This window comes from Lagopus muta, chromosome 4, assembly GCF_023343835.1.
Source record: "Lagopus muta isolate bLagMut1 chromosome 4, bLagMut1 primary, whole genome shotgun sequence".
NCBI lineage: Eukaryota > Metazoa > Chordata > Aves > Galliformes > Phasianidae > Lagopus > Lagopus muta.
The window spans coordinates 15,756,152-15,783,217 of NC_064436.1; the positions used below are offsets into that span (position 1 = coordinate 15,756,152).

At 40.0% G+C, this 27,066-nt stretch overlaps 1 protein-coding gene across 2 annotated transcripts; it reads right to left on the bottom strand.

Moving 5' to 3' along the window:
* Positions 1-203: 203 nt before the first annotated feature.
* Positions 204-25,989, bottom strand: MRPL1 (mitochondrial ribosomal protein L1). Of its 2 annotated transcripts, XM_048942213.1 has the most exons (10): positions 25,549-25,989; positions 25,331-25,436; positions 24,477-24,720; positions 22,705-22,788; positions 21,757-21,840; positions 21,094-21,165; positions 20,772-20,883; positions 19,296-19,396; positions 11,436-11,517; positions 204-10,032 (listed from the first exon to the last, which is right to left on the bottom strand). In XM_048942213.1, the coding sequence occupies exons 1-10, from the start codon at positions 25,580-25,582 to the stop codon at positions 9,875-9,877; spliced, it is 1,077 nt and encodes a 358-aa protein (XP_048798170.1). In that variant the 5' UTR covers positions 25,583-25,989; the 3' UTR covers positions 204-9,874. The 2 variants fall into 2 exon arrangements, with proteins under 2 accessions (XP_048798170.1, XP_048798171.1); XM_048942214.1 differs by lacking the exon at positions 21,757-21,840 and having other exon boundaries at positions 7,144-10,032; positions 25,549-25,972.
* Positions 25,990-27,066: the final 1,077 nt, after the last annotated feature.

Genomic DNA, 27,066 nt, shown 5'->3' on the forward strand with positions numbered 1-27,066 from the left:
CTACCTTGTTTTTGTCATCTCTCCATCTTTCTTCCAAGACACCCTACAAGGCAACTCACAGTTACTGACTCACCTGTGAAGCAACCAGTTTTTGCCCCTTTGGCAAAAACTGCCTAAACTTCACTAAAAAAAAAAGTAAAAAAGCTAAGAAAGTCAGATTTACAATCCTTCCTTGTACTTTGTGTTATTAGCCATATCTACCCTTACAGTAAGGTCTCTCTGCTATCAGGACTACCCCTTCTCTAATACTCTATACTCCAGTTCTTACCTATGCCTACAATCTCCAGCTCTCCTATTCTGACTCATTTTACTCCCTTCTACATCCTGGGCCCTCTACTACACTACAACCCTTAATATTTTAAGAAAACCAAGGGGTTTGAAAAGGAAATACAAAATTCAAGGCCAGAGGCAGCTCCTTAAGGTGTTTATGACCAGTCTGCAAACAAAAGCAGCTGAACACTCAAGCTGAGCAAAAGAAAAAATGTGCTCCTTGAAGGAGTCAATTTCTACACCCCATGCAACATAGATGAAGAGTAAAGATTTAAGTCAGTTTCTTTCCATCTCACATAGAACGAAGAAAAGCACTTCTTTGTTGTTGTTAGAATCCATACCATTCTGGTATCAGCAGACTCGAGTGTGTGGACTTTTAATAACATCAAGAGAGAATGTATTTCACCATTCAACTGTCAAGGCAGATAGCATCACAGGTTTTAACTCACTCAAGATTACCATAAGAGTAGCTTACACTAACATTATTTCAAAGAAGTTGTTCAAGTCAGTCAAAGAATTCAAGACAATTTCAAATATGTAGTGATTCTAGAGGAGACTGCTCTTCATTAGGATCCTGGAAAACATAAAGATATTTAAAAGAAAATATTCCAAGTTTTGCACCAAGGCCTCATAAATTGTATGTTTTGTATAGTCTTCTCTTTCACATCTGCATTTTTTTTTAACCCCTAATTCAACACAAATCCAACTTTCCCATTTAAAGTCTATTTACCAGTTATCAGCTATGTAAATAACAGAACTAGACTATCTAGAGAAGTTGAATTTTAGTAAGACTGTAAGTACACATCTTGCAAAGCAGTAACCCAACTGTCATCTGGAGCCACATATCTCAGAAACAGGAGCAGAAAAATCCATGGAGATTTTAAGAATGTGTGGTTGTTTGTTTTGTTTGTTTGTTTGTTTTAAGCATACTTCAAATCAGATCTCTAACCTGAGGTCAGTTCTCTATGCATTTGTCTTTAGGCACCATTTTTCAATTCAGCATGCAAAGCACTAGTTTGTATCAGATAAGTCATGATTTATGTCCTTACGTCCATTGAAAACTGAGCACATGGTGACACATACACACAGAACAGCTTAAGAGGCTGAAGAGTCTTCTCAGACTTGTTGGATTTCTTTGAGTTTAGCCCACATGGCCCAGACTTGGAAATCTGTGAGTTACACCTTCCAAAGATGACTGCAACCTCCACCTAGGAACTTGCTAAATTAACAGAAGTCTCCTATGAAGCCAGTTGCTTTTTGGAATAACTCAAAAAGCAGCATATAGACAACTATGAAACAGATTTTTCTGTTTTGCCACACCTGATTTTTAATTTGGAGGAGAGGGGGAGGAAGAGGCAACTTAGGTCTATTTCTGCTCTGTCTTCTCTGAAGATAATTTGACCTGATAAAGTCAGAGAGCAGTAAAATAAATTGACCTTATTCAGACAAGAACAGTCTCTCTACTGTGCTTGTACAAATCAGAGGTTTTAGTGTCTCTGGGTGAAAAAAATAAATTCCATAGAGAAAATTGAAGAGCAAGAAACCAACAGCTACAGGTACAAACAATCCACAATGAAATTGCACTGTACCTCCTTCCCTTCCCTGGAGTGAAAAAGCACACATCCAATGCAACTCTTCTAACAAATATTAAATGGCAGAAACAATTCATCTTTGATAACAGTGCTGTGCTGAATTCCAAGCAGCAGCTCTGTCAAAATTCAACAAAAATCTCTACCAGTGGATATTTTTCTTGGCATACAACAGTAATGCACCAGAGGCTGTAACTGTGCCCTAAGTAAATCACAGTTCTCACATGAAAAACAAACAGAGATGGTATTAAGTGGCACAAGGTTTCTTTTGGAAGAGGACTTACCTTCATTCCCTAACATGTTGAGACACTCCATTGACAAGAAGCTTGGCTTGACTTTAATGTGTTCTTAAAAGGATTCCTTCTAACCTAAGTTATAGATGAAGCACTGAATAGGTTTTATCTGACCAAGGGAAAAAAAATAAAGCTTCCTTTCATAATATTCTGATACTGTGATAAAGCTTGCTCTCACACAGCACAAAGCCTGATACAACCTACCCATCTTAGACTACTACGTGTTGCATTTCAGTCTTGTCAAATAAATAAAGCAATTTTGCTCATTTAAGTACGCATATTTGGAGAGGACAGAAGTATTTTTATCATGGTGACTAAGTCTGTGGCCCAACAGACTGGGATACAAAACCTGTCCTTGATTTCAGTTTTAAGTTTTCCAAATTCTGTAGCCTTTCCAATACCCTTTCACAAAGGCTTTTGAAAGGAAATGACAGTTAGAATGCCATTCTAATAAGCTTTAAGAACATTCTTCATTCCAGGGTCTGGAATTTCAGCATAGTATGTGTATTATTACTTTACAGTATCCAATATCTATAATATCCAAGACTACAAACCACCACTGGAACAAAGGAAATGCAATCTTTTCTCAATGTCACTGCACACAGACAAGGAATAATGAGCGATTACTTTCGTACACTATGCATAGTAGAGAAAGTTTGTTAACGAAAGTCTTCAAAATTCATTGAGGTTATGCTTTAAGATAATACACATCTCAAGCCACTATAATTCAATGCTGAATTATTTTGAAAAAGAGATATTTGAGAAATATTTCTCCTGAAAAATGAAAAACTTGAGCTTTTGTTGCCTCCTTGTCAACGCACAATCCTGTCAGAAAACTCCATGAAAAGGAGGAAAAGCATTTCCCAAACTGAGTACTCAGTGTCCGCACTTCTCTTTATGGATGTGCCTCCATTTCAGCTAGGGACAGCCTGCATAGATGTGTGATACACGTTGAACAGCACACACACACATGGACTTCAGCTTCAATGAAGCATCTGATTGCCTACACTCATTCAGAACAGCTCTCCAGCACAATTGCAGTCAGTCCTGCAGCAGCTGGCTAGCAAAGCACAGAGACCATCAAACAATGCAGTGGAAACCATTCTAGCATGCATTTTCCAGAAGCCTTAGAAGTAATTGTCTTTCTACTACACAGAACTCGTATGTACTTTGAGCCAGCTAGAAATCCGTTCTTGTTCCAGTCCCCAAAATCCAGTAAACCCTGAAAGGGAAGAATAAAAACGCCTGGAAAATCCCTGTGAAAGACAATGTGCTTGCAAAGGCTCAGAACCCCTGAAGTAAGGTTTTTCCACAGGGCACCTCTGGTGTAAAGTCACTACCCACCTTGTTAGAATGCCATCTTTTCTGAAGGCTAACTGCAGGTCCCTTCCAGTTTTGTTCTTCTCATAACCAAACTTTCCAACTACTGTTGGAAAACAATATTTTACTGGCCTCCTACAAAGAAGCGTATTAAAAGAAGCTGAAATACTATTTGCCTTACTGCTCCTTTATTTCCATTCCAGTCATTTATCCTATCGTCTTGCTGCACTGTAATCACAGGACTCCTCCTGCTGGAAAGACAGATGAAACTTTCAAGAAAGAACATAACTGTTAACCACTACCCTTTCTATTGGAAAAAAAAATGTACACTTCAGGGGTTGAATTTTTTGTTAAGCTTCCTTTAGCTAGGGAAACAATCATTCTAATGTTTCTCCACATTAACAATACCCACAAATACTATTCACACTGCAGTTTTAATGAAAACCTTCAGTGCAGGTACATAATATAAAAGATACCAACCTCAAAGGAGCTGGGCTGTAAAGAGCCCTGCTTCCACAGAGGGTCACACCAAGCAAACTTCCCCACTGCCACAGCCCTCACATATATCTGCCTTGGTCACACGAGTGACCAAGATAACAAGGCATTGCACAATTACCACTTGCAGTAACTCACCTTAATTCAGAATTTCCCTCTTCCCAGCAATTTTGGAAGAACATGTTTTTACCCTTGTTTTGCAAGTACTCTTGGAGCTATAGAAATCTTCACCTCATGTTTGACTTCCAACTGTACAGTTTCTTGATTACTTCTACACTTTTCACAGGCTGTTCTAGCAGAAAGCCTGATCTTTGTTCTCAAAACCCTCCCCAGTGAGTACCTGGTTCTGCTATGTGGTAGAGCACTCCCCACTGTGTCTATATGCAACCATAGAACAAGCAACCAGTATTGAAAGCCACCGATCAAAGGCAGTACCAAGCCTTAGATGTTGATGAGCATACCTAAAAATCAGCTGTTGTTAGTCAAGGACTTCATTAATGACAGAATTTCCTCGACCTTTTTACTGTTTCTATGCATGTCATGTTACAAAGCCTACCTCAGCATTTAGAAAGTCTTTACTCCTTGCAGGCACAATCAGATATTTGCACAAGACTTCACCAGTGACATCATCTGACTAAGCAGCATGCTGTTTCCAGATCTTTCCAAGCAGTTTTGTAGGCTTCATATTAAGTGCTCAGCATGATGTCTATACAAGCCTACCTATAAGAGCAGATACAGATATACATGAAGTATAACTTGGCAGATCCTATTTTGGGAAAATTAGCAAGAAAGTCAAATTCTGGATGCATACAAGGCTGGCATTTCAGACATTTCTGCTGTTACAGTACAACAGAACAGCAACTGTGAGACTAGTGTTACTTCCAACAGTGAGCAGCCTGGAAAAATTCCCAGTCAGTATGGAGCAGCTAGCGTTCCTTGCATCAGGTTTAACACTGTATTTGCAATATCCCTACCCTGCTGTAACTTCACCTCCATTCCATAGTTTACAGCAACAGCTCTGTGAACTCAGTTTGACCTACGCAGATTGAAACTTTCTGGAGTGCAACTAATTCCCATACAAATCCAGGTTTATGCTGTGAATCCTTCATTCCCCACAACTGCATGCATGTTTCCATCGTAATTTCTTCCATGTTTGGGCACATACTTCTGTAAGCATCAACTGTGAATTTCAGTTCTTTGCCTGCTTCTCCGTCATTAAAGTAACAGCAGCCTCACATACAGTAATTTAAAAAGCAATTGTACATCATTTGCATTACTAAGTGTATTGCAACACTCCCTTATTTCTACAGGGAACATTTTTCAATACTCAAACAGCACCTATTCCAAGTGCCATATATCACATCCTGGTTTCTTATACTCATAGCACACTTGTGGAAGCAAAGAGAGAATGATCTTCAATTTAGTAACCTAATTCTTCCTCAATAGATATTTTTGGCTGGAATGCCGTTGCCAACCAAATTCAGCAGAACTTGGATTATGCTAAGCAAAGTTGGACAGGATAGAGTGAAGAACAGAAAACACTTTGGGAGAAGAATTGGATACTCTGGTGAGCATTGTTCACCTGAGCTGTGTAATCAAAGATCTCCTTGTCCTTCTATCCACTTTCCCAGGCATCTCTACTTCTTGCTGATGGCAATACATGCACAGCAAAGTATGGTTTATTAACAGAAAATACCATGTAGAGACTTATCAACTGCTCTACAGCAACCAAAAGTAGCTGCTCTCAAGTTTAACTTCGTATTAAGAGTTTACTTGGAGTAACCTTCATTAAAAACTTACTTAAAATATGTTTGTACTTACTGCAAGTAACATCACACAAAAGCAGTGCAGGCGGCAGATTATTGCCTTGTAACACATCATCTTTTGCTTTGCCATGCATTTCTGTAGGCCAGGACTGCATTAATGCAGTTTTGCTTTTGATAGAAGATCTGTGCTCTGCTTACCTACCAAAGGAGGTATTAAGCATTCATCAACAGAAGATCTTGTAAAAGATTGCCTCTTATCTTACTTGACTTCCAATAACTTAACATTTAGGGCAGATAAACAGTTTCATGTAATGCTGTAACTGATCAGAAACCACTAAGGCACTACAAAAACAAACTGAGCAAATAGTACACTAGCATTCATTTCCAGAAGCAAGAAATGCCATCTTAGTTATGCTTACTTTAGCAATTAAATGGATTTCTAAGGCATACTGGCACAAGAAACACATGTACAACAATTCCCAGTCCGCATGTTTTTAGACTAAGCTTGTTAAATGGGAATAACCACATGTTGTCTTTCTTCTTTTCATCTCTCTTCCAGTCCAATAAAGTATTTCAGGATAAAATCACAATATTACATAATATTTGCATAACGCCATTTCAGTATTGTACTAACTAGGGACATTGTTACTACCTCAATTAGTAACATCACAACATGCAAAGGTTATATCTGAATAAATGCAGCTTAAAGTTAGATGAGTTCATTAGCTTTTTTGTTTACCTGACCTCTAGAGATTCACATTTTTAGTACTTCCACAGCATTCAATTTTTTAAGTATGCCTTTTTACAGGAATACACTAATTCCCTAGTTTTAATTCTCTTAAAGTACCCTCAGCAGTCAAAGGCTGAGATAAGTTCACCTGTATATTTATGCTTGAATACCACTTAAAAAAAAAAAAAAAGAAACAACATCCATCTTCTAAACCACACATCTAGACCCTATAAAATGTCCTTTTTTCCCCCCCTAAAATTCAAAGTGTTAATCAGTTGTTCATGAACCATTTGAGATGCACTGAAGCTTAAGAGAGACATCCTCAAAACAAAGCACACCTCCCATGCTTTGCTCTTCCCTGCTCATACAAGCATGTACTCTCAACACAACCTCCAAATGAAAAAAGGTTACAGTATAAATGATGTTGCTGTACACTACGCTATACTTTAGCTAATGAAGACAGATGTAGTGCAGGCAAGGAGCTTGCAGAACATGATCCAAGATAAGCTTGGCAGAAGTCAGTCTTTTGTTGCAGAATAAGTTGCTCTTCCACTCTACACTGGCATAAGCTAGACTTAGCCACACACAGACACCAGTAATAAGCACAGCAGCTATTTAAAGCATAGGGTAGAGAGAAGAAAATTCCTTAAACCTTAAAAAAAAAAAAAAACACAAACCTTAAACACTTGGAAAAAAAAAAAAAACCATGTATCTGCCCTCCTCTTCAGAAATTTGTCTTTTCTGTCTCAGTTGATCAGAAATACACACGTTTCTGCAACATGTCATTTCTTGATAAGTCGAATCAGATCAAGCTAGATGTATAGGTCAGGTAACATTCAACACAACATTTTTGCTAGTCGCACCAACTCTTCACTTCCATAACCAACACTGGTTGAACTTTATTTTTTTCCTACAAGTTGTAGGAGCACAGCCCACGGCCAAAAAAAAAAAAAAAAAAAAGCTATAAGGCTGAATGTATGCATAAGTCAGCTGAAGTCAGGATGAAGCCTTCCTTTACCCTTAAGACAATTTCCTGGTTAAACTGCGTAAAGCACTCCACTTATTTAAAAACACAGCAATGTGGCCTAAAAGCAATGCATCAAGCATCCTCCCTGACAGCAGCAAAATGCTTCAGATGGGGATGCAACAATTTCAAAGCAGACATGTGTAACCCCATTAAAAAAAGAGACAAGCCACATCCTTATCTCCAATAAAAAGAATTAGTTAAAGCCCCCAAAACAAGCAAACCTATAAAGTTCAGATAACCTTATCCGCTTTCACATAGTTGATCTTTCTTGGACTCGTATTAATTGTTTTGGATGCATTTCTACTAGCACATGTCTAAGAAGAAAGAATGAAAAAACCATAGAGAAACACTTTCTCTACGAGAGGGAACAAGAATGCCACCTGCTGGAAACAACGTGAAGCAAGCTTGGAAACATTCCACAGTGAGGTGGAAAAACACATGCTTTCAGTCTTCTCTCGTCTTCAGTTCATATTCAAGAATGCTGGGGAAAAAAAAAAGTAGATACAATAACAAGTCAAAGTAATTGCCACACTGTAGTTAAAGTCAGCACAACAGCAGGATTATGCTAGGAGCATAATGATTACTACCTGTTGCAAAAAAAAAAATGCTGGTTTTACCATACCAACTAGATCCAAAGAACATCAAGTTAACTATATTTGAAGGCTCGACTTTGCAACATTTAAGAGCTCAATTCTCATCAAGAGGATAATTAATTAGACGGCAACCTAGCACATCAGACTGTGCTATTCCTAACAAAGTTCTGTTTCAGTTAAGAAGTCTTCACTTTCAAGATTTTCCACCAAATCTAAGTGGTATTCACAGATATTAAGAGTCAGAGGAACAAGTTAAGCTAGTGAATAACCAAAAGGGACTCCACAGCCTTTCTGCCCCAGTTCTGCAAACAATGGCAGCATGGGGAGCTTCTACCTGCAGGGGCCACTGCACCTCCACAATTGCTAACCAAGCACATGGCCCTCACCTCTTAACGACTCACTGCTCCTCTCATGTGCTTTCCATCTCCATACAGAAACACCATAAATCCTCATAAAGCATCAGTCAGCATTTTTAGGTAAAGTCTCAACATGAACCATAGCACACGAGTATTCTTATGAGTTACCTGTACTGAAGGATCTATTATTGTTGTGAAGCCTTCTCAACTTCAAGCCCATTCACTTACCCCAAGCAGTTATCTGCAAGGGCTGTCAAAAGAGCTTTTCTACCTTTATGGCAAACAACAAATTGATGTATAGCTTTTGGATCTTCACTCAGGTTTCACCCGAAAGTAGTTTAATATATGACAGAGAAAGGTCAGGTTGGGTTTTAGGAAAAGGTTCTTCACCAGAGGTGGTCAGACACTAGATGAGGCTCCCTAGGGCAGTGGTTACAGCACCAAGCTGCTAGAGTTCAAAGAGCATTTGAACATCGCTCTAAAAATAAGGTTTCACTTTTAGGTGCTCCTGGGTAAAGCCAGGAGGTGGATGCTATGATCCTTGTGAATCCCTTCCAACTCAGGATAGTCTATGATTCTAGGATCCTAGGATCTAGAATTCTAGATGCAGTATCTCTTCCCTGCATATTACAAGCACTAAATGGATTCCTTCAGAGGCATAATCAGTTACACATGGATTAAATGTTACTCAAAATGTTGCACAATCACTCTTCTCACATAAGATATCCCACTATTTTCTGGGTGAAAACAAAAAAAAGATATAAACTACTACAGTATGTCACAAAGACTATCCTGCATTCAGAAGCAGGAGGTAGCTTCAGAGTGCCTAATGAAGCAGTAATTCTCTGCATATCACTTCAGTATCTATATTTCATGAAAACAAAGTTGGATACCACAAGCACCAAGAAGATGCAACTCCCACCAACCTAAGAGCAAATTCATCCCTGATTCCACAGAAAACAGGACAGTAAATTAAAACCTAGCTTCCTTCTCCTCGCAAATTATACAGCAGCTTCCCACAAGGAACTGCATTAGTTTCTCTGTGTGGGACTGAGCCTGAAGTACAGAAGTATTGAACATTCCGCAATTTCCACAAAGTAGAAAACCCAGCATTATTGATACAACGTGTGCTGGTCTTTCAGCTCTAACTGTGGCAATTGGATGGTGATAACTCAGAGTTTGTGGAACAAAAATCAGACTAAGAATAATCACGTGCAAAGAAAACACTAGATGCAAATTAGGAAGCTTGCAGTTACCAACAGAAAAAGCCTAAGACATCTTCAGTTTTGACAACAAACTCCTGTTTCTGACAATTTCTTGTCACACAGATTTTTAAAAATCAGAGTCACAGATTTATTTTTTTTTCTTTTCACAGAATATGATTTGAACAACACCATCTGGTTTTCAAACTTGATCAGACGCACAGGGAAAGGCATCAGGTACTAACAGACTCTTGGACAGGTTTTTCTTCATCATCTTCTGCAGTTTCTTCTTTTTCTTCTACTTTCTCTGCTTCAGGGAGAAGTCCATCAAGGTTCAATAGTAAACCCTCACTGGTTGAAGATCTAATAACCAGCTTCTTCACAAAAGGACCTAAGAAAATAAAGAATACCAGCTATTCAGTTACTCCACCAATTTTCATGTCTCCCTACTGATTTCTCTTAATACTAATCCAGATTCTGTCAGTGTATGACCTGAAGCAGAACCGTACAAGACGATCAAAATACTGAGATAAAATAAGTGATAGTAAATAAATTAACAACACATTCTTCCCACATAAAGCAAACATAACATTCTCTATGGTAAACCCCATATCTTCATTCTGTCAATACCATCTCTACACAGATTGGCTTCCAAGTGTTTACAACTCCTTACTTACAACAATGAAGCCCTCTTCCTAACAGTCTAATTCTAGCCAAAATGATCACATGGGCACAAATGTAGGCTCCAAAACACATTACAATTGGTTTTCCTCTATTTCCAGCTTCATGAAAATTAACTAGGCACATGCTGATCACAGAAATACTCATACATGACAGAGGGAATAAAAGAAACCTATATTATTTCAGGATCCTACCACCAAACATTGAATGAGTCCTTTGACAAGAACAACCACAGAAATAGTCCAGTTTCTTAGTGGAAGTGTATCTACATATACTCCAAGAACATATGCCTGGTAGCATTTTGAGTCTTCCAATAGATTAAGTGATTTGCAGAGGAATGCTGTTTTAGTGCTAACTGCACAGCTGCATGAAAACATGCACATATGGATCATCTGAAAGAATCAGAACCTGGTAGCTAAGTGATTGATAGTTAGCAAGCCTACGTAGATTCCGCTGTTGTAAAGATACTTTAAGGAACATGCCTGCATCCGACACACTGCAAATATTTTTTAAACCAGTAAGAACAATCAAACAAAGGCCCACACCATAAGCCAGATACCACAAAAGAGGCAAAACACTATGAAAATAGCTCACCCTTAGTTAACTAAGTTGGTGTAGTTCATGAATAAACCCCATTAATTGAAAGTGCAGCATACCTTCAGGCAGGTAGCTAGCATCAGAGTAATGTCAACTGAAGCACCTCTTTAGTAACCGAAGGTGGATTCTGTGATTCTGAGCTCAAATTCTTTGTGCTGAGCTCCAGAAAGGTCATGCTAGTGGGCAAAACCAATCCACACAGACTCTGAAGGCCTTTATGACTTAAGCAGATTCACTGTATGGCTATAAGCTATTTACAAATCAACCTTAAAACTTAGTTTTGTGCATCATCACACAGTTCTGTAGCACAATAAGAGCTGACATCACAAGTGCACACGCTATCAATGCCCTCAGGGGCTGTCCAGTTCGTAAGTTATGATTCACTGAGTTACCCAATAGCTCCCTTCTCCCATCTGAAACAAAGCAGTGAGGTCATTAATTATATCCTAATTAACATTTGCTTCTTCATTTTGATTCAACAGCTTCAACTAATAGATCAAAAGAATAGCTGCTTACCAGCACTTGATGGTTTGAACTTGCAGATATCCTCAATAATTGTTTTCAAATTGGCAATGATCTGCTCAGTAGGCATATCCAGCTGAAAAACAATAATGCAGAATTGACCATGATGCTCTCAAAGCCTACACAGATATATCTGAAGGTGCTGGATATATATATGATTTCTGTATTTGGATAAATATATTTTTTTTCCACTGGGAACATCAAGCTATTTCCCTAGGATATCAAGCTAATTGGATCCAGAGGAGGGCCAAAGATGATCAGAGGGCTGGAGCACCTCCCCTATGAAGACAGGCTGAGGAAACTGAGGCTCTTCAGCCTGGGGAAGAAAATGCTCCATGGGAACCTTGCAGCAGCCTTCCAGTACCTGAAGGGGGGCCTGGAGAGGGGCTTTTTTTTTTTTTTTTTTTTTTTCTTTTTTAAATGTATGAAGCAGCAGGATGAGGAAATATGGCTTTAAACTAGAAGAGAGTAGAGTTAAGCTAGATATTAGGATGATGATTTTTACTGTGAGAGCTGTGAGACACTGCAATAGGTTTCCCACTGAGGCTGTGGATGCCTCCTTACTGGAGACATTCAAGGCCAGGCTGGATGGGGCCGTGAGCAACCTGGTCTATGGAAGGTTTCCCTGCGTATAGCAGGGGGTTGGAAGTAGATGATCTTCAACATCCCTTCCAACCCAAACCATTCTGTGCTTCTGTATTCCTGTTAAAGAGCTAGACATCCCATTAACAGCCTTATCAAACTGTCTCAGAAGTATTTTATAAGGTTGTATGCTCTTCATTATTTCCCATCTTTCTACACGTGACATTCAAGAACAACACTTCCACTGCTCCATACACATGTAGCCTTACAAATGTTCTAAAAACAACGTACATAAGCACTTGTTCAAAATCAAATGGAAATTCGATATTTGAAGAAGTAACCATCAAGAAATAGAAGTCAAAATACAAAACAGATCAACTCCAAAAAAAAAACAAAAACAAAAGCTCTTTAAATTGAAGGCATTAAGATACACAACTGAAAGAACACAAAAGAACACAAAAGAAATCTTAAACAGCAACACAAAAACTTGGAGCTCTGCTTCATTTTTACTTTCCCATTTCAACATACTACAACTTGCAGCATGAGTATTGAGCACAAAGCACAGAACAGTTTCCAACTACCCTTTTTATACACTTCAGTTTCCATCTGTAGCTTTTTTGATCTTCCAACCAAAACCATGGACTGATGGCTCCTCATTCTGCACAGTATCCTTAAGTAACAAAGGACTTACAGTGCTTCAGCTACATAAGCAGACCTCACTAGATTGATCGTAAGTACTTAGGAGTGAACCAGCCTCACTGCCAAAAAAGTATTGTTTCCTCAGATATTGAGCACCTCAAACCACAATTTCTATTTATCTCTATGGACACTCCTTAACAATGAGCAACTTACAAGGAAGAGACAAACCCAAACATCCTGGTTTCGATTAAATCCAGGGCCACAGCTCTTGGAAAGCTGAATACACATTTCCCAGACTTAATCTTCTGGAAGCATAATAACCTGCATTGTCATTGAGTCTGCCCCCTGGTTTCACCATACAATCCAGAAATCTTCACTTGTATGAACGTCAGTATTTTTTTCATAGAAATTTCAGAAATTTAAGATAAAATAGCATTTTTCTTACAGAATTAACTGCACTTCAGTGGACTGTACAGTAGTCACTGGGGTCCCATCTTTCTGTCCAACTCCTCTCCCAGTGCAGCATAAGCAGACTTCATTAACATCTCACTTATCCATAAACCTATTCATTGCAATAGAAATGCTGTTAAGCTTCAGTAGTCTCCTCCCAGATTTGGTCCATTGATCTCCTTCTATGCACTTCTGGCAATCTTCTAATCCAAACACCATTCCTCTGCTACACAGACCAGCAGTCATTCATTTTTATTACTGCTATGCTGATTGCAAAGCATGATGATAAACCTGTCATAAATTAATAGATGTAGAAATTTGTTTGCTAATGCTGAGCATTTCAATTCACTGACAGACTGATCACGCTTTACGGAATTAAAAATAAAAGAATGCTTGGAACAATCTAAACAATTTAACACTAATAGCTGATTAGAAACTATACTTCAAATTTAGATTGGAATATTATTTGCTTCCATATCTTGCACTGTATTCATGTCTCAAGTAAGCCTTCACTTGTACAGCTTGATAAATGTTAAGTTACTTATCTGTAACCAAGTCTAGAACTCAAAAGAAACAGTTTTTTCAAGTTTCTCTAAGCAATACGTTGCAATTCCTTTTAAGAACTTAAGACTACAACACGTTATGAGAGAAGGCAATTACCTCAAAACAGAGATATCTGCTAACATCCCATATTTGATACTATTAGAAAATAGGGCAAAACAAGTTACATTCCATCAGATAACATGACACATCCCAACAGCTTGTGTGCCATAATTTTCTTGAGATGTCAATGGCACCATAATGAAGACATGTAATTCCCAAATGGTTCTGAATATTTCTAAGTAGTTTCCACATCCACACAGTAAGTATCTCACAGTAACTCATGGTGTGTGCACAGTCACTGTGTTTCAGCACTTAAATATTTAGGTTAATTTTAAGCTTACTAAGCTGACAAAAGCACTCCAGACCAGACCTAAAGCTGTGCAAGCTGCATAGCAGATTGATTCAGTAGGAATTGGTCAGTATCTTTAGGTCTTGAGTCACACTGGCAAATAAGAAAGTTTACAAAAGGAACAACTATTAATTTAATTCTAGTCCATTTTGTGTAAAGCAACCACAAAGTAGCTTAGAAAACCGACAGTATGTACTACAACTGGAACACAAAACTGAAGTTCTTCCCAGCTTACTCTTTCAAGTTTAGGACATCACTCTAGAGTAGCACTAGGTGCTGTAAGGAGGGTCAGGAAAGTTCATGCTTCCTTATTTGTACGAAACATGCTTCTTCAAAAGGGTCTCTCACTACCTTTGCTGAGGCTTCATAAACAGTTTTAAACATCACGTTTTCAGGAATCTTTAGAGGTAGGCAACTGAATACACAAAAAAGGCACTTGCCTACTTGCTGGCTACATCTGCAAATGAAGAACTAGAAGATGCCCTACTATTAAAACAACAAATAGAGCTTTTTCTGAGCTGCGCACAGGGAGTTGTGTCAGGACATCGGTCACAGCAGTGCATCTGCGCTAGTGATATAGCTACTGTGCGTTACATGTAACACACACAGAGGAAAGGTCAGCCATGGCAGGGCAGGAAAACCTGGAGAAGGCAGTGTGAGAGCCTCTTCTTCTCCCTCCTCTGCATATCTACCAGTCACTTTCAGTTCGGACAACAGTAATTTCACATCACATTCAAGAAATATAAAGGAGCTATAAAGCTTGAGCCTCCGTCTTAGTCTCGCACTGTCCCCCTTTCAGCATATAAAGAATACATGCAGTAACATAATATTCCTAAAATACTGCCATCCCAAGAGCCTTACACAGCGAGGCACATCAGTCCCCCCTCCACTCCCAGAACCAATTATGCACTTGCGAGGAAGCCAGAACACGCATTAGCACTGATCCACCAACACATTTTTCAGCCTCTTCCTTCACTTCCTCAGCCTCTTTCCCACCTCAAGCCATAGGACTGAGGCTCCTACATTAAATGCTGCAACAATTCAGAAATTACAGCTTCAGCACCTGCACTCAGAACTCAAGTCCCACTTACTAAAAAAGTCTTACAGGACAATGCAGTCAATAATTATCTGTTTCAAAACTGGAACTGGAATTTTTACGGCTTTATCTCATGGCAATTAAGAGACCTGGGCTGGCTAGTAGTCATTTAACCAGAAAGCTGAATCAGTTCTCAAAGCACCTGAACTGAGCTTAAAGCTGCAGTACCTGAGGGGAAATTAAAAAAAAAAAAAGTATCCCCAAATCCCCTAATACAACCCTTCTAAGAGAACTAACAAGAACAGAAAACCCATCAAGAACAGCATTTCAAGTCTGCCTTCTTCACCTGCAAGATGCAGAATTCCAATCCCCTATAATAAGTAAAAATTTATTGCAATCCACTGCAAAACAAGAAATAAGCTCACAGAGAAGCATGAGTTCATAGTTCTGAGTTCCCTTTGTCTCCTAGTGCTAATAAGAAATGAACAGCAATGCATTTCACCTTTCAGTTCATATGAATGCTGAGACATTTCAGGAGCGCAGTAAGGTGTCAAGTAACTAACAAGGGTACTGTGACTGGCATCCTGTAATAATACATGATCTCTGCACTATTCAAGTAAAACCACATTTTCTCCTATTCCAAGAGAAACACTTGGCTTGGCTGAACTCCAGGAACTGGTCCTCAGAGGCTTCTATAGAAAAATGTTAATAAAACCTCTTTAATACAGGTTTAGAGCTACTCCTAACAAATTTCATTTTGAGTTGGACCAGCATAACAAAACAACTGCATTTCATCATTATTCAGAGAGTCAAATGTCTTTCATTACACAGCGAGGGCAGAAACCAGAGCTTCTCTTCTTTTGAGAACAGAAGAAAGCCCCCAAACCAATAGCTAAGTGCTGACACACATGGCAGATGAATGTTCCTGTGAGAACATCTGGAGGACAGCCAGTATCAGTTAGAGAAGAGCACTGACCTATTTTGTGCTGTCTTGCTTTCCACAGGCTTCTGCTCAGTTGTGAATCTTCCTGAGAAAGTCAGCAAGTAGTAGGGGAAAAAGCAAAAGAAAAGAAAAATCCCAAACCAGAACAGAGCTCTCAGTAGGAATCTAAACTAACATAGACCCTGTAGATCCAGTCTTCTCATCCTGGCACTTAAGTGGAATGCATTTCAGAGGTAGTAGCTGTAACAGTGCTGCTTCAGAAATAACAGTAGGAAAGGCAGAAACGCAGGCTAGAACAACCTTTATCATGGCTGCACCCTTGGCACTCACAGTTGTAAAGTACTATTCCCTAGTTCTAATTCAGCTTGCTACAATTTCTACCACACCTCCAATTCCTCGTTTCGTTCCAAATTCAAGCTGTTTGCCAGTAATTGATGACTAGGAAAACATCATTCTCAGGACTGTGGAAACCATCAGGACCTGCACAAGACTGTCAACTATCACTAGATGGACAGACTCACAAGATAGATAACAGAAGGCTGAATGGTCCTAACACCCTGGACCTACCCAAAGCTGGATTTGCTCAGAAACAGTTCCTTCAACATCCTACCTCTAGTGCAGACTGGCATTTCTGTTCCCCATCTTAATGTAGACTTCCACTCACTTGTATATCCCACATATCAGACATCTCCGATTGTCTCATCTCTATACTTCTAACCCCACAAATAAAATAGTGCTTCTGTACAAACCATCCATTCACAAAAGGTATACAATATGCTTCCAAACACAAACAAACAATTCTCACCTCTCAGAATCATCTTGCTCTGTTTCACAGAAGAACCATTCCCTAGGCAGCTCTCTGCTCAGACAAGAAAACCAACTGGAAACTTCTTTCCAGTGTCACATTTATTTGCATTCTGATTTTTCTAAGCATCTCCAACTTGGGAGAAAAGAAAACTGTAGCACTCTAAGTTCTAAAATAGTGCCAAAATCCTCAACAAAAATGACTTTAATCTGTCCTCTTCAGATAGCATGATTTTGAAGGGGATATCTTCAGCATTCTCATTTTGCCTCCCTTCTGCCTTAAGTTCTGTGTCTCAAAAGAACATTTTACATTCTCAGTTTCACAACTCCAGATCTACTAATTAAATCTAAATCTACTGCCAACTCCCAGGCTTCTCAAAGACATCTCAATTACTTACTACATAAGAAAACACCATTAAGGCTGCTGACTTATGTGGGAGTACAGCACAACTTCAAGCTATTGGCTGTAACTGAACTAACAGGCAACATAAGACAGCAGCACTAAAGGGAAAACATGTCTTTGAGAAATGCCAGCTTGGCAGAGTCCCAGAAACATCTATACTACCACCTGGAAAACAGCAATATATCTTCACGTCTCCGTGTAATTCACAAATGATTATTTTCCTCACTGGCAAAGTTTAAATGTAAAGAGCTCTAGATTTAGTAGTAAGCAGACATGCGTAACCACGCAAAGCTCCCAGAGCCTTGCCTAGAGCAGACTGCCTCCCAGCACCACTGCACAACAGCACAACTAGGTCATCCAAAGTAGAGCAGCTACAGAGGGTGGAGACACTTGATGCAAGCTGTAGCCACAGACATACTTCTGCATACAGCTCTCTGAACACGTCACATGTGCTGTGCTGGAGTCACCTCTGCCACGTAGCTGAAAGTATCTTGCCACAGCTGAACTGTGCACAAGTAAATCCCCATCATACTGCTTCCAAACCAAGATTAAGAGCTCGTTCACAAGACCCTGCTATTTACTAATTAAAAATTAAAAAATAAAAAATGACATCTCAGGCCACACCCAGAACTTAAGTTGCCTTGCAGCACCAGCATCTTATATCAGTAACAACACAGCTTAAGACTCTGACACTCTAACCATAGCAGTAAGAAGGTATGATAAGTAAAACCAACTGCAATTGCTTCAAATGCTATCAAACCATCTGAGTTCTTCAATCACTTCCATTCAATCCTGTGGGTTTTTAACCCCTTATAAGTAAATGAATAGAAAAATAAAAGAACCTTAATATGCAGATATTTTAAAGACTGATCCACAATACAAGATGAAGAAAGTTAAAGGACTAAAATTTAGTCCAAAGCAAAAACAACATGAAACATGGTCAAAATGCTAGAAACAAAGACATCCATGGATTTGTGATGTTTCACATAGTCACTTAGACTTGTAATACAGATAAAGATGCAAACTGTCTGTATGAAAATGTAATGCATCCCATATTTTAGGAGAACCATCCTGAAAACCTCAGTTTTGAGTACTGCATATAAGAACAAGTTCTTTAAATTCACATGCACAACTCACAGGCGCTAGCCAAAATTAACAGGCTTGCTTATCTCCACCACCACCAGACAAAACTGCAGAGATTAGGAGTCTCATAAACTTCCTTTCCACACCACTATCAGTTAATGGAAAGTTAAATATAGGCAGGATTACAAACAGACATAACAGAATGGAAACAAAACAATTCAGAACAGAAAAAAGAACGCTTAGGCAAAAGGACTAAAAGCCTCTAAGAGAAGAAAAAATACTTCTCTAGAACTCAGTTTCTTATGTGGCAGTAGTTAAAGCACAGATTAATTTTATGGTATTTAATGTGTGGTGCAATCAGCTTTTTTTTCTGCCCTGAACTAGGATCAAAGTTTTTAAAATGAAACTAGGTCTGAAAATTTCAAAATGAAAACAGTCCTTAATTATTATGGTTAAGTGAATACTTTCTGTTCCCCTTGTGCATACTCTACAGACTTATAACCCAAAAATCATTAACTACGTTAATAAAACTTTGTTTTCTTCACATAGAGATGTTGGGACTGGGGAAGTATGCATTAAAAGCAGAAACACTACAGGGATTGCTAGGAATAGAGCACATTTTGTATTCGAGTTGCATCTTATTTTGTTCATTATTACAATTCACTGCCAATAGAACAGCAATCAATCATAGATCTCATACTCAGCACCCTTAACTTCTCAGCATTAGATATGTATCTCAGTCTAAGTGGAGCCATCTTCCACCACTGTACTTTAATGACATACAGTGCTCACATCAGCTGAAGACACTACACAAAACAGACTGAAGTTTCATTTACTTCATGGGTCATTAAAACAATACTTAATCTGGGAATGCACAGGACAAACACTGTTTTCTTCTCTGTTTCAGTACTAACTTCAGCTCTACTCAGCAGGACAGTCAAGAACTCTCCATTACCACTTACTCTTGCTATCCTTGTCTTGATTAGATGCTCATCTTGTACCTTGTACTCAAGACCTTCTCTGAAGAACTGTAGCATTTTGGGAATATCATGGCCCAGGGAATCTAATTAAAAAAAAAAAAAAAAGACAACAAAGAAGTTAATACTTACTAGGAGGACAGAACATACTATTAGAAAAGGGAGAATTCAGTGTTTCACCTTGAAGCAACTAAGCACCAAACAAAAATGCTGTTTCCATGTTTTCTATTTAAATCTCCTTCCATATTCCCTCCTCCTTCATTATCAGCAGATCTTCACAGATGATATAAGTAAAATAATTAAATATGTAACTCAGATCTCACTTCAAATAAAAAAAAAACTTGTGAAAAGCATACACATGTAGTCTTTGTTACCTAGTATAATTATTTGGAAGACTGGGATCTACTAAGTTAAACTCAAAACCATCTCCAAGCATCTGCCTTGGAAACAAACAGTACACAACTGTGTAATAGCAAGATTACACTCTACCTGCAACACTCTGGCCCAGTGCAGCCATTGCACAAGTAAAGACAGCTGGTTTTGTTATCTCAGCTGCAGGAGCTTGTTTGACAGATTTACAACATCACTCAATCGCTTCAACTGCAAGTATTATTTCTCCCACATGCCTTTGGATGGCTCCAAGATAAATCAGCCATCAGGAACAAACAAACTAAGCAAGTTTGTAATGAAATAACACAGCTTTCATTTTTACAGAAACATCTGGAGTATTCTGTTGTAATACTTTGGACAGGCTAATACATTTGCTGCAAACATTCAGGAGGCTAAGACCACTAGCTTGTGAAAACATTGTTAAGACAGCTGGGAGAAGGTAAGTGAGAATGTGAGTCAAGATTTACTGCTTTAAGAAGCTGACACATCTGTGTAACAAACAGAGCTCTAAAACACATCTAAAATGAGTAAGGGAGATAAAAAAAAATATTGAGACTGATATTTGATGCTTAGAGAATCTGACCTGAATAGAAAGTTTCTCGTGCATAATAAAAAAGGAATGACATGCAGATAAGTGAACAAGTTACACTAACAAGAAGCATGAAGAATACTGTTATTCAGAAGCACTAACACAATGAGCAGTGATGAAGATGGGATCCAACAATTGATAAACAACATCACTACCTCAGTGAACACGGTTAACAAGCTGCTTCTATTCTCTTAAGTTTGCCACACAAAGTTCCCAGTACTATTACAGCTGATCATATACAGAATGACACGGACAACTAGCTGACAAACCAGCATCAACTGTAATCCCAACATTTGTGTTGTAGGAGAGAGGGGGAAAGGCACAGCACTAGCTTCCTAAAGCAACTCTCATAAGACAGAACATGTGGCTCAGTCACAGCAGCAAAATACTTAATGCAATTCCATGCCCTCAACAAAAAAGGTCACCTCAAGAGTTAAATCTTGCTCCAGTACTTAGGTTTATAAAATAGATTTGCTTCTTACTTCTTTTTGTGCTGGGGTATTTTTGTTTTAACTTGCTCCTTAATGGTATCAGTTTAGGCATTATTGCAGGAACAGCTATGTAGAAATCCACTTGAATTTCTTCTTCCAAAATCTACATTAAGACAAATGCAAATATATTTAGGAATACAATTAATTACCCAAGTACACAAGTTCAATCTACCAATGTGCCAGAACATACAAAGCAGTATTTCACTGTTCATATTGGCTGCTAACTTCCAGCTAGATCTCTGGGACATGAAGTTTCCCCATCAGTCACTACAGCAAATTAAAACATTTCATTTACTTAATTAAAAATAAATACCCATTTGATTAATTCAATGCCTCCTACAACAGCAGCTCCATTCTCTCGAGCTATTTCAGCTTCTTGCTCATTCTGTTGGAAGGAAAAAAAAAACGTGTATTAACATCAGTACAACTGATTGCTCTGTATCAACAGCAAAGGAATGTCTTAAAACTAATCAAAGACCCAAAATATCCCACACTGGAAATTTAACACTAGAGCAGCAACTCTAGCTTACTCCACTCAATTCCAGTCCCAGTAAAAAGCAACAGGCAAGTCTTCAGTTCTCTTCTGGTGAAGCATGAGAAAAAAAGTCATCCCACTTGGAAAAAGCTCCATCACAAGCCCTTTCTCTCCTATCACCATCTTCTGAAAGTCACAGACAACCATCCACTACATGGAGACAACATTTACTAAATACTACAAGAAGAGCATGGAGAATGCTGCTTAAAACCACTACAAAATAAGGCTGTTTATCTCTGCTATTAATATTTTGCTTCAAATAGCATTTAGAATGTAACTTCATTTTTCTTCCATGAGATTTAGCTGTTAAAATACTCTGAAATATTGAACAGTAGCAGGAAACAGTTTTTGGCTCAAGCTTTTGGAAAAGGTAAATATTCCTGACCGAAAGTCAAGACAAGGTTTCCCTCACAAGAAAGAGCTGACTAGCTTCACCCTTACACATGAAAGTGGTGGCATGTGACTGGAGTCCCTCAATCTTCTTCCACATTCACATCTTTGGAAGACCCAGGTCTCCTGTCCTGACTGAATTTAAGGTTGAGAGAAGGTTTCAAGACACTGCAACACAGAAGCTAGCATACTTGTCAGGCCTCCACAGTAGGAGGATTCTCACCTTGAAGTTTATGTAGAAAATCTATCGTGAGTTCAAAGGGTCATAAATTCAGTTGAAGGCACTTCTACAGGATAATCTCATAGTGATTATACATAACCATTCTGTTAGAAAAATTAACAGGCAAAGGACGACATCAGAGAGCCTGCACTAGCCTCATTCAGATAGGACAGTGACTGCACACACCATATCACACTAGTCAACTCCTACAACAGAGGATGAAGGATTTGTGGGGAAGGTTGTTGTGTTAATTTCATTGGTTGCTTGCTTTGGATTGTTTGGGCTTGGTTTTTTTTTTTTGTTTTTGTTTTTTTGAGAAGTTACTCCCTACTGCTATCACACAACTGCATTCTGTTCCAGTACAAGCTATGGTGAATAACAAACACTTGTAGTCTCCACTGTCTACTAAAGCTTAAGACAGTAACGATGGAAATGACTGCTGCACCAAACTGTCCATCTTTATTACAGGATAGTCAAAGTTTTCAACCCTATAGAAGATTTTAATATCCCTCTCCCTTAGTTACACCTGTGCAGATGTTTTCTCTGAGTGCATTGCTAGAATAAACCACATGTGTAAAGATAATATAACATAGAAAATTCAAGATGCACATTAATGTATTAAGACACTGTTGAAGATGTATCCCTGACAAACTTGTGTGTTCCATAAAGCATTTGAAGAGTCTTCTCAAAGCCAAGTACCATACATACAACACAACTAGTTCCTACACAAGAGCGTGCTGGGTTCACGACACATAAATAAGTAATTCAGACTTACTGACCTCCGTGAAAACCAAGACCTTATTTGTCTCATCTGTAAAGCGGTATGGAAGAAGAACAATGCTTGCAAACTGATCCACTTTTTTCTACAAAGAGAAAAAGAAAAACTGAAACAAATCACAACCAAACAGCGAGTCATTAAGTAACTTTGTCCCATACGAATGCAGCCACCTGACAAAAACATGAGCACTTAGCCTATACTTACATGTAGTAAACAATCTAATAAAAAACACATGACGCACAGATTGTGACAGCTTTTGTACACCTGCTGTAGAATACAATCAAAACTTCACCAACTTAAAATGAATGAATTATTCATGCTGCTGTTTGCTCAAGAGAAAGGAGCTGGGGTCACCGGCTCCCATGTGTAGGGCTGCTACACTCAGGTGGCATCAGTAACAATCACTGAGATGCTGCAGTCACAGCTTATCAGAATTATGTTACCAATTTAGCAGACAGTGCAAAACAATCACAAGAAATGAGTCCCTTGCTAAGGCATAAGCATACCACACAGCTCCCCACATCAGTTGCAAGAGGTCTGTATTGCTTTAAGTATGAACTTACCTAGCTCTAAGAGCCCCCTGGTATGCTAAAGAAGATATTTCGTTAGACCCAGAAGGAAATAAACTTTTAAGAAGCCAAGCTTTTTAACTATGGAGGAAGCAGAATGTCTTAGAGTAAGGCTCAACTGGGCTAGACACCTTTGAACTGACAAAAGGGATGACCCTTAGCAGGGTTACAAGAATACTGCACCAAGACAACACTCAGGCCAGAGTCCGAATAACCTCTTAAGCAGATTGAGAAGGCAATAAACATCACATAGAAAAAAAACTGTCTATGCTTTTTCTTCATTTCTTCATCTGCGTCTTTTGAAAACTTGTAAGGACACCACCCACTACCAGTGTGGTGAAGAAGGCTCACACTGACATACTCACTTAACGTGACCACGTTGTTAACCCAACTGAGGAAATCAGATGGCAGCATAGCACTCCTCTAAAAACAAAACGCTTACAACAACTTCACAGGAGTCCTAGCTCTCATGCACTTCAAAGTAAAATAGGGAGTCCTGCTCTGGGTCCAAGTCCAGTTTGTCATACTTTGGGAGCTGGCATCACCTGTGGTCACGCAACATGAAGCCTTTTTCCAGTAATTGCTGAAGGATATCAGCAGCTCTACAAGAACGTAACAGGGCTTGTGGATGAACTCCAAGGGTTCCAAGGAAATAAACAATGAAATAAGGTTTTTTAAATAAATAAAATAGATGCTTCGCTTTCACAAAGAAGCGCCCTCACTCCAACAGTGTCAATAAAAATATCAACCAACATGGAATAACACTTTCACAGAACATAACAAAAAAAAAATTAAAAGTGGGAAGCAGAGATGAGAAGAAGCCAGACTAAGACCTTGCCCTATAACAATCATTCCAGAAGAAAACATGCATCTGAAGTAATAACCTAGGTGGAAAGGTCAAGTAGGTGTGAGCCTTAGTTCAACCAGTTCTGTCTGAACCTGAATTTCAGATACATAATAGCCCATCTTTGTAATTCCTGAAGATGCACATCTTCACCCCAAGTACTTAAACTATATTAAATAAGCATACACAGAATAAAAGAATAAAGACACCTGCAAACACGAACAGCATTCCAACACTCAGCCAGAGCATCTGCAAGAGGCAGATGAGAAGACCACTAGTAACGTTTACTCTAAACTTAAAACATGGCTATTCACATTATAAAAAAGATAATGTAAGAATTACCAGCCACTTCCCACTTACCTTCTTTTGTAGTTCCATATCTAGGGTCACATTAATATACACAAACTGTTTTGGGTATGTGAAGTCCAGTTCCTGAAATTTCTTTAACATACCCACAGCTTCTTCTACATGGTAGGACGGTCGCTCGTAGTACCATGTCAAGTACACATCATCCACAGGCTTGCTCAGCAACAGCCGCCTGCCACGTCCTTTTTTCTTCTGGGCTTCTTCCTTCTTGGCCTTTTGCGAGCCTCTTTTTGTATTTCTGAAGCATGCAATGCAAAAAACAAACAATAAAAACCCAACCACCACCAACCATAGAGCGTTACGTATTTTAGGAGAAAGAAATAGATACTGTTAAGTATCAGTTAATCCGCAAAGAGTTACAAAGGTAGGTTCTACACATAACAAGCAGCGTCCCTAAATTCACTCTAATTACTTGCCTCTAATGGCCAAGCCAAAAAACAAACTTCCAATGCAGTTAACAAACGAGCCCCAACCCTTACATAATCCTGCCTGACTTATTAGGCTCTCAAATCATCGAGAAAAATACTTCAGGCAGAGAAAGACACTATTTCTCTAACAATAAGAATGCAAAAGGTGAGAAATTAACTGCTCTTCAGAGCTCTCAGTATATTGTGCACTCCACTGTTCTGTATATTGAGCTAATTTTTTCCCCTTTTCTACTCAGGCGGTAGTATCAGACTTAAAGAAACATCAAACTAAAAAACGTTAGGACGAGACGTGAGAGGAGCAGCTGAGGCACCTGGGTTCGCTCAGCTCAGACAAAAGGAGGCCAAGGGACGCCTCGCGGCGGCCTCCAACTCCTCGCAGGTAGCGGAGGGCAGCGCCTACAGCCCCCAGCACACACTCACTTGGCGGCGGCGGCGTAGAGGCGGGCAGGCGGCGCGGCGCACAGCGGAGCGGCGGCGGAACACTGCTGGAGCCCGGGCAAGGCCCACCGGCGGCACGGAGTCAGCGCTGCGGAGAAAAGCACGCACGGCTTCAGACGGGCACCCGGCCCCGCGGGTAGCCCTCCCGCCTCCCTTCCCCGCTCCTCCCGGCCCCGATGCCCGCGGCCGAGCGCCTTCACCTCGCCGCAGTAACAAGCCCACGGACGCCGCCATCTTGCGCAGCCGCCGCGGTGAAACGCAAAAGACGTCCGCCGGACGCTGCGCTTGCCGAGCCCCGGCTGAAAGCCGCTGCGCGCACCTGGGGGCCGCGGTGCAGCTGCTTGACGTTTATATTTCCTGCTCCGTTCCTAAATACGGCAGGAGCTTCTTGGACTACAATTGTTATTTTTAAATTGGTGTAGGATTCTTTTTTATGGGCATTAAGCAACTATGTATATACTAAAGCTGTGGCAAATATAATGCAAGACCTACTACGAGTGCTTCACGTGTGCCTATGAAGGGCTAACAACCTGCATCCTCCATCCTGTTCCTCAAAAACTTCTGAACCCACTCTGAGCTCCCCATTTGTCAGCATGTCGCTGCTTCAGACCATGCATCTTGGCCCTATGCGGGATGCGCTGGCTCAGAGATCAGTTGTTAATAATCCTGTATTACAGCACAGCGAGGAATCAAGATGTAACGAATGTATTCTGCAGAGGAAGCAGGGCCTTGGGGAGGCTGCAATGTACCATATAAGTGCCTAGCGAGGCCCCAGGGATGCAGGTCTTGCCAGCAGTGACCCCAGGCAGGCCACTCGCAGAACCTGGATTCTCAGTTACACTACCTTTTGAGAAGGGAGGGAAACAATACCTGAGGTGAGGGTGGCGAGGCCGTGGCCTGTAATGGGAGCTGGGAGATGTACAGAATGATTAACCTTGGCAACGGGAGAAGGGAGGGCACAATCCTCCTTCACTGATCCATTTGGTGGTGGTTTTTTTTTTTCTGGAGAGGAAATGACCAGAACAGATAAAGGCACTCTCCTATCAAAGAAGTCAGTGCCAATGCCTTTCCAAGGCAGCACGTGACTTTTCTCCTACAAAAATACATCCCAGTAAAGATTTTTTTCTTTCTTTTTCTCTCACTCTGCCCTCCTCTGTGCATGTGTGCACCCACTCCCAACCACTCATTTACACTGGAGATCATTAGCTGCCTGAACTCTTTGCTCTGCCATGGAGGCTCCTTCTGTGCTCCTCATTCTCTGAGCACATACGAGCATCTCTGGTCCCACAGGTGAACGCATCACAACCAGCACTTTTCTCTGCCCTTATTTTTTTTTTTAATTTTCCCCTTTTATAATACACTTTCCCTCTCTCTACACCCACATATTTTCTTTTAGAACTTAGGAACGGTTCCCCGCAGGAAGGCCATCTCCACCTCTGGCATGCCCAGCTGGAGAACACCTCGCTCCGATGCCGGCACACCATTTACGTGCCCTGTCCGCCCTCTGGCACGGGTCTGCAGAGAGACGGCGCGGGTTTCGCAGCAGGGGGACACCTCCCGCGGAGAAAGAGCCGATGGCAGACAAGACCTACGCCCCCACAGGCTCACGCTCAGCGCGGGGCCCCGTCACCCCGACACCTGAGTCACTTCCTCAGCCCGCCTGCGACCGCCGGAGGCCTTTCGCGGGGCGACCTGCTCCTCACGTACACCCTGTCAGA

Bases quoted from the DNA above. Each gene is read 5' to 3' on its own strand.
- MRPL1 (XM_048942213.1), bottom strand. From the start codon at position 25,582: ATGGCGGCGTCCGTGGGCTTGTTACTGCGGCGAG. The intron at 11,518-19,295 runs GTAAGTGGTAAT...ATTGTTTTTCAG, and splicing joins TCAAGACAAGGATAGCAAGA to CTGGATATGCCTACTGAGCA. The intron at 10,033-11,435 runs GTAAGCAGCTAT...TTATTTTCTTAG, and splicing joins GTTCAAACCATCAAGTGCTG to GTCCTTTTGTGAAGAAGCTG.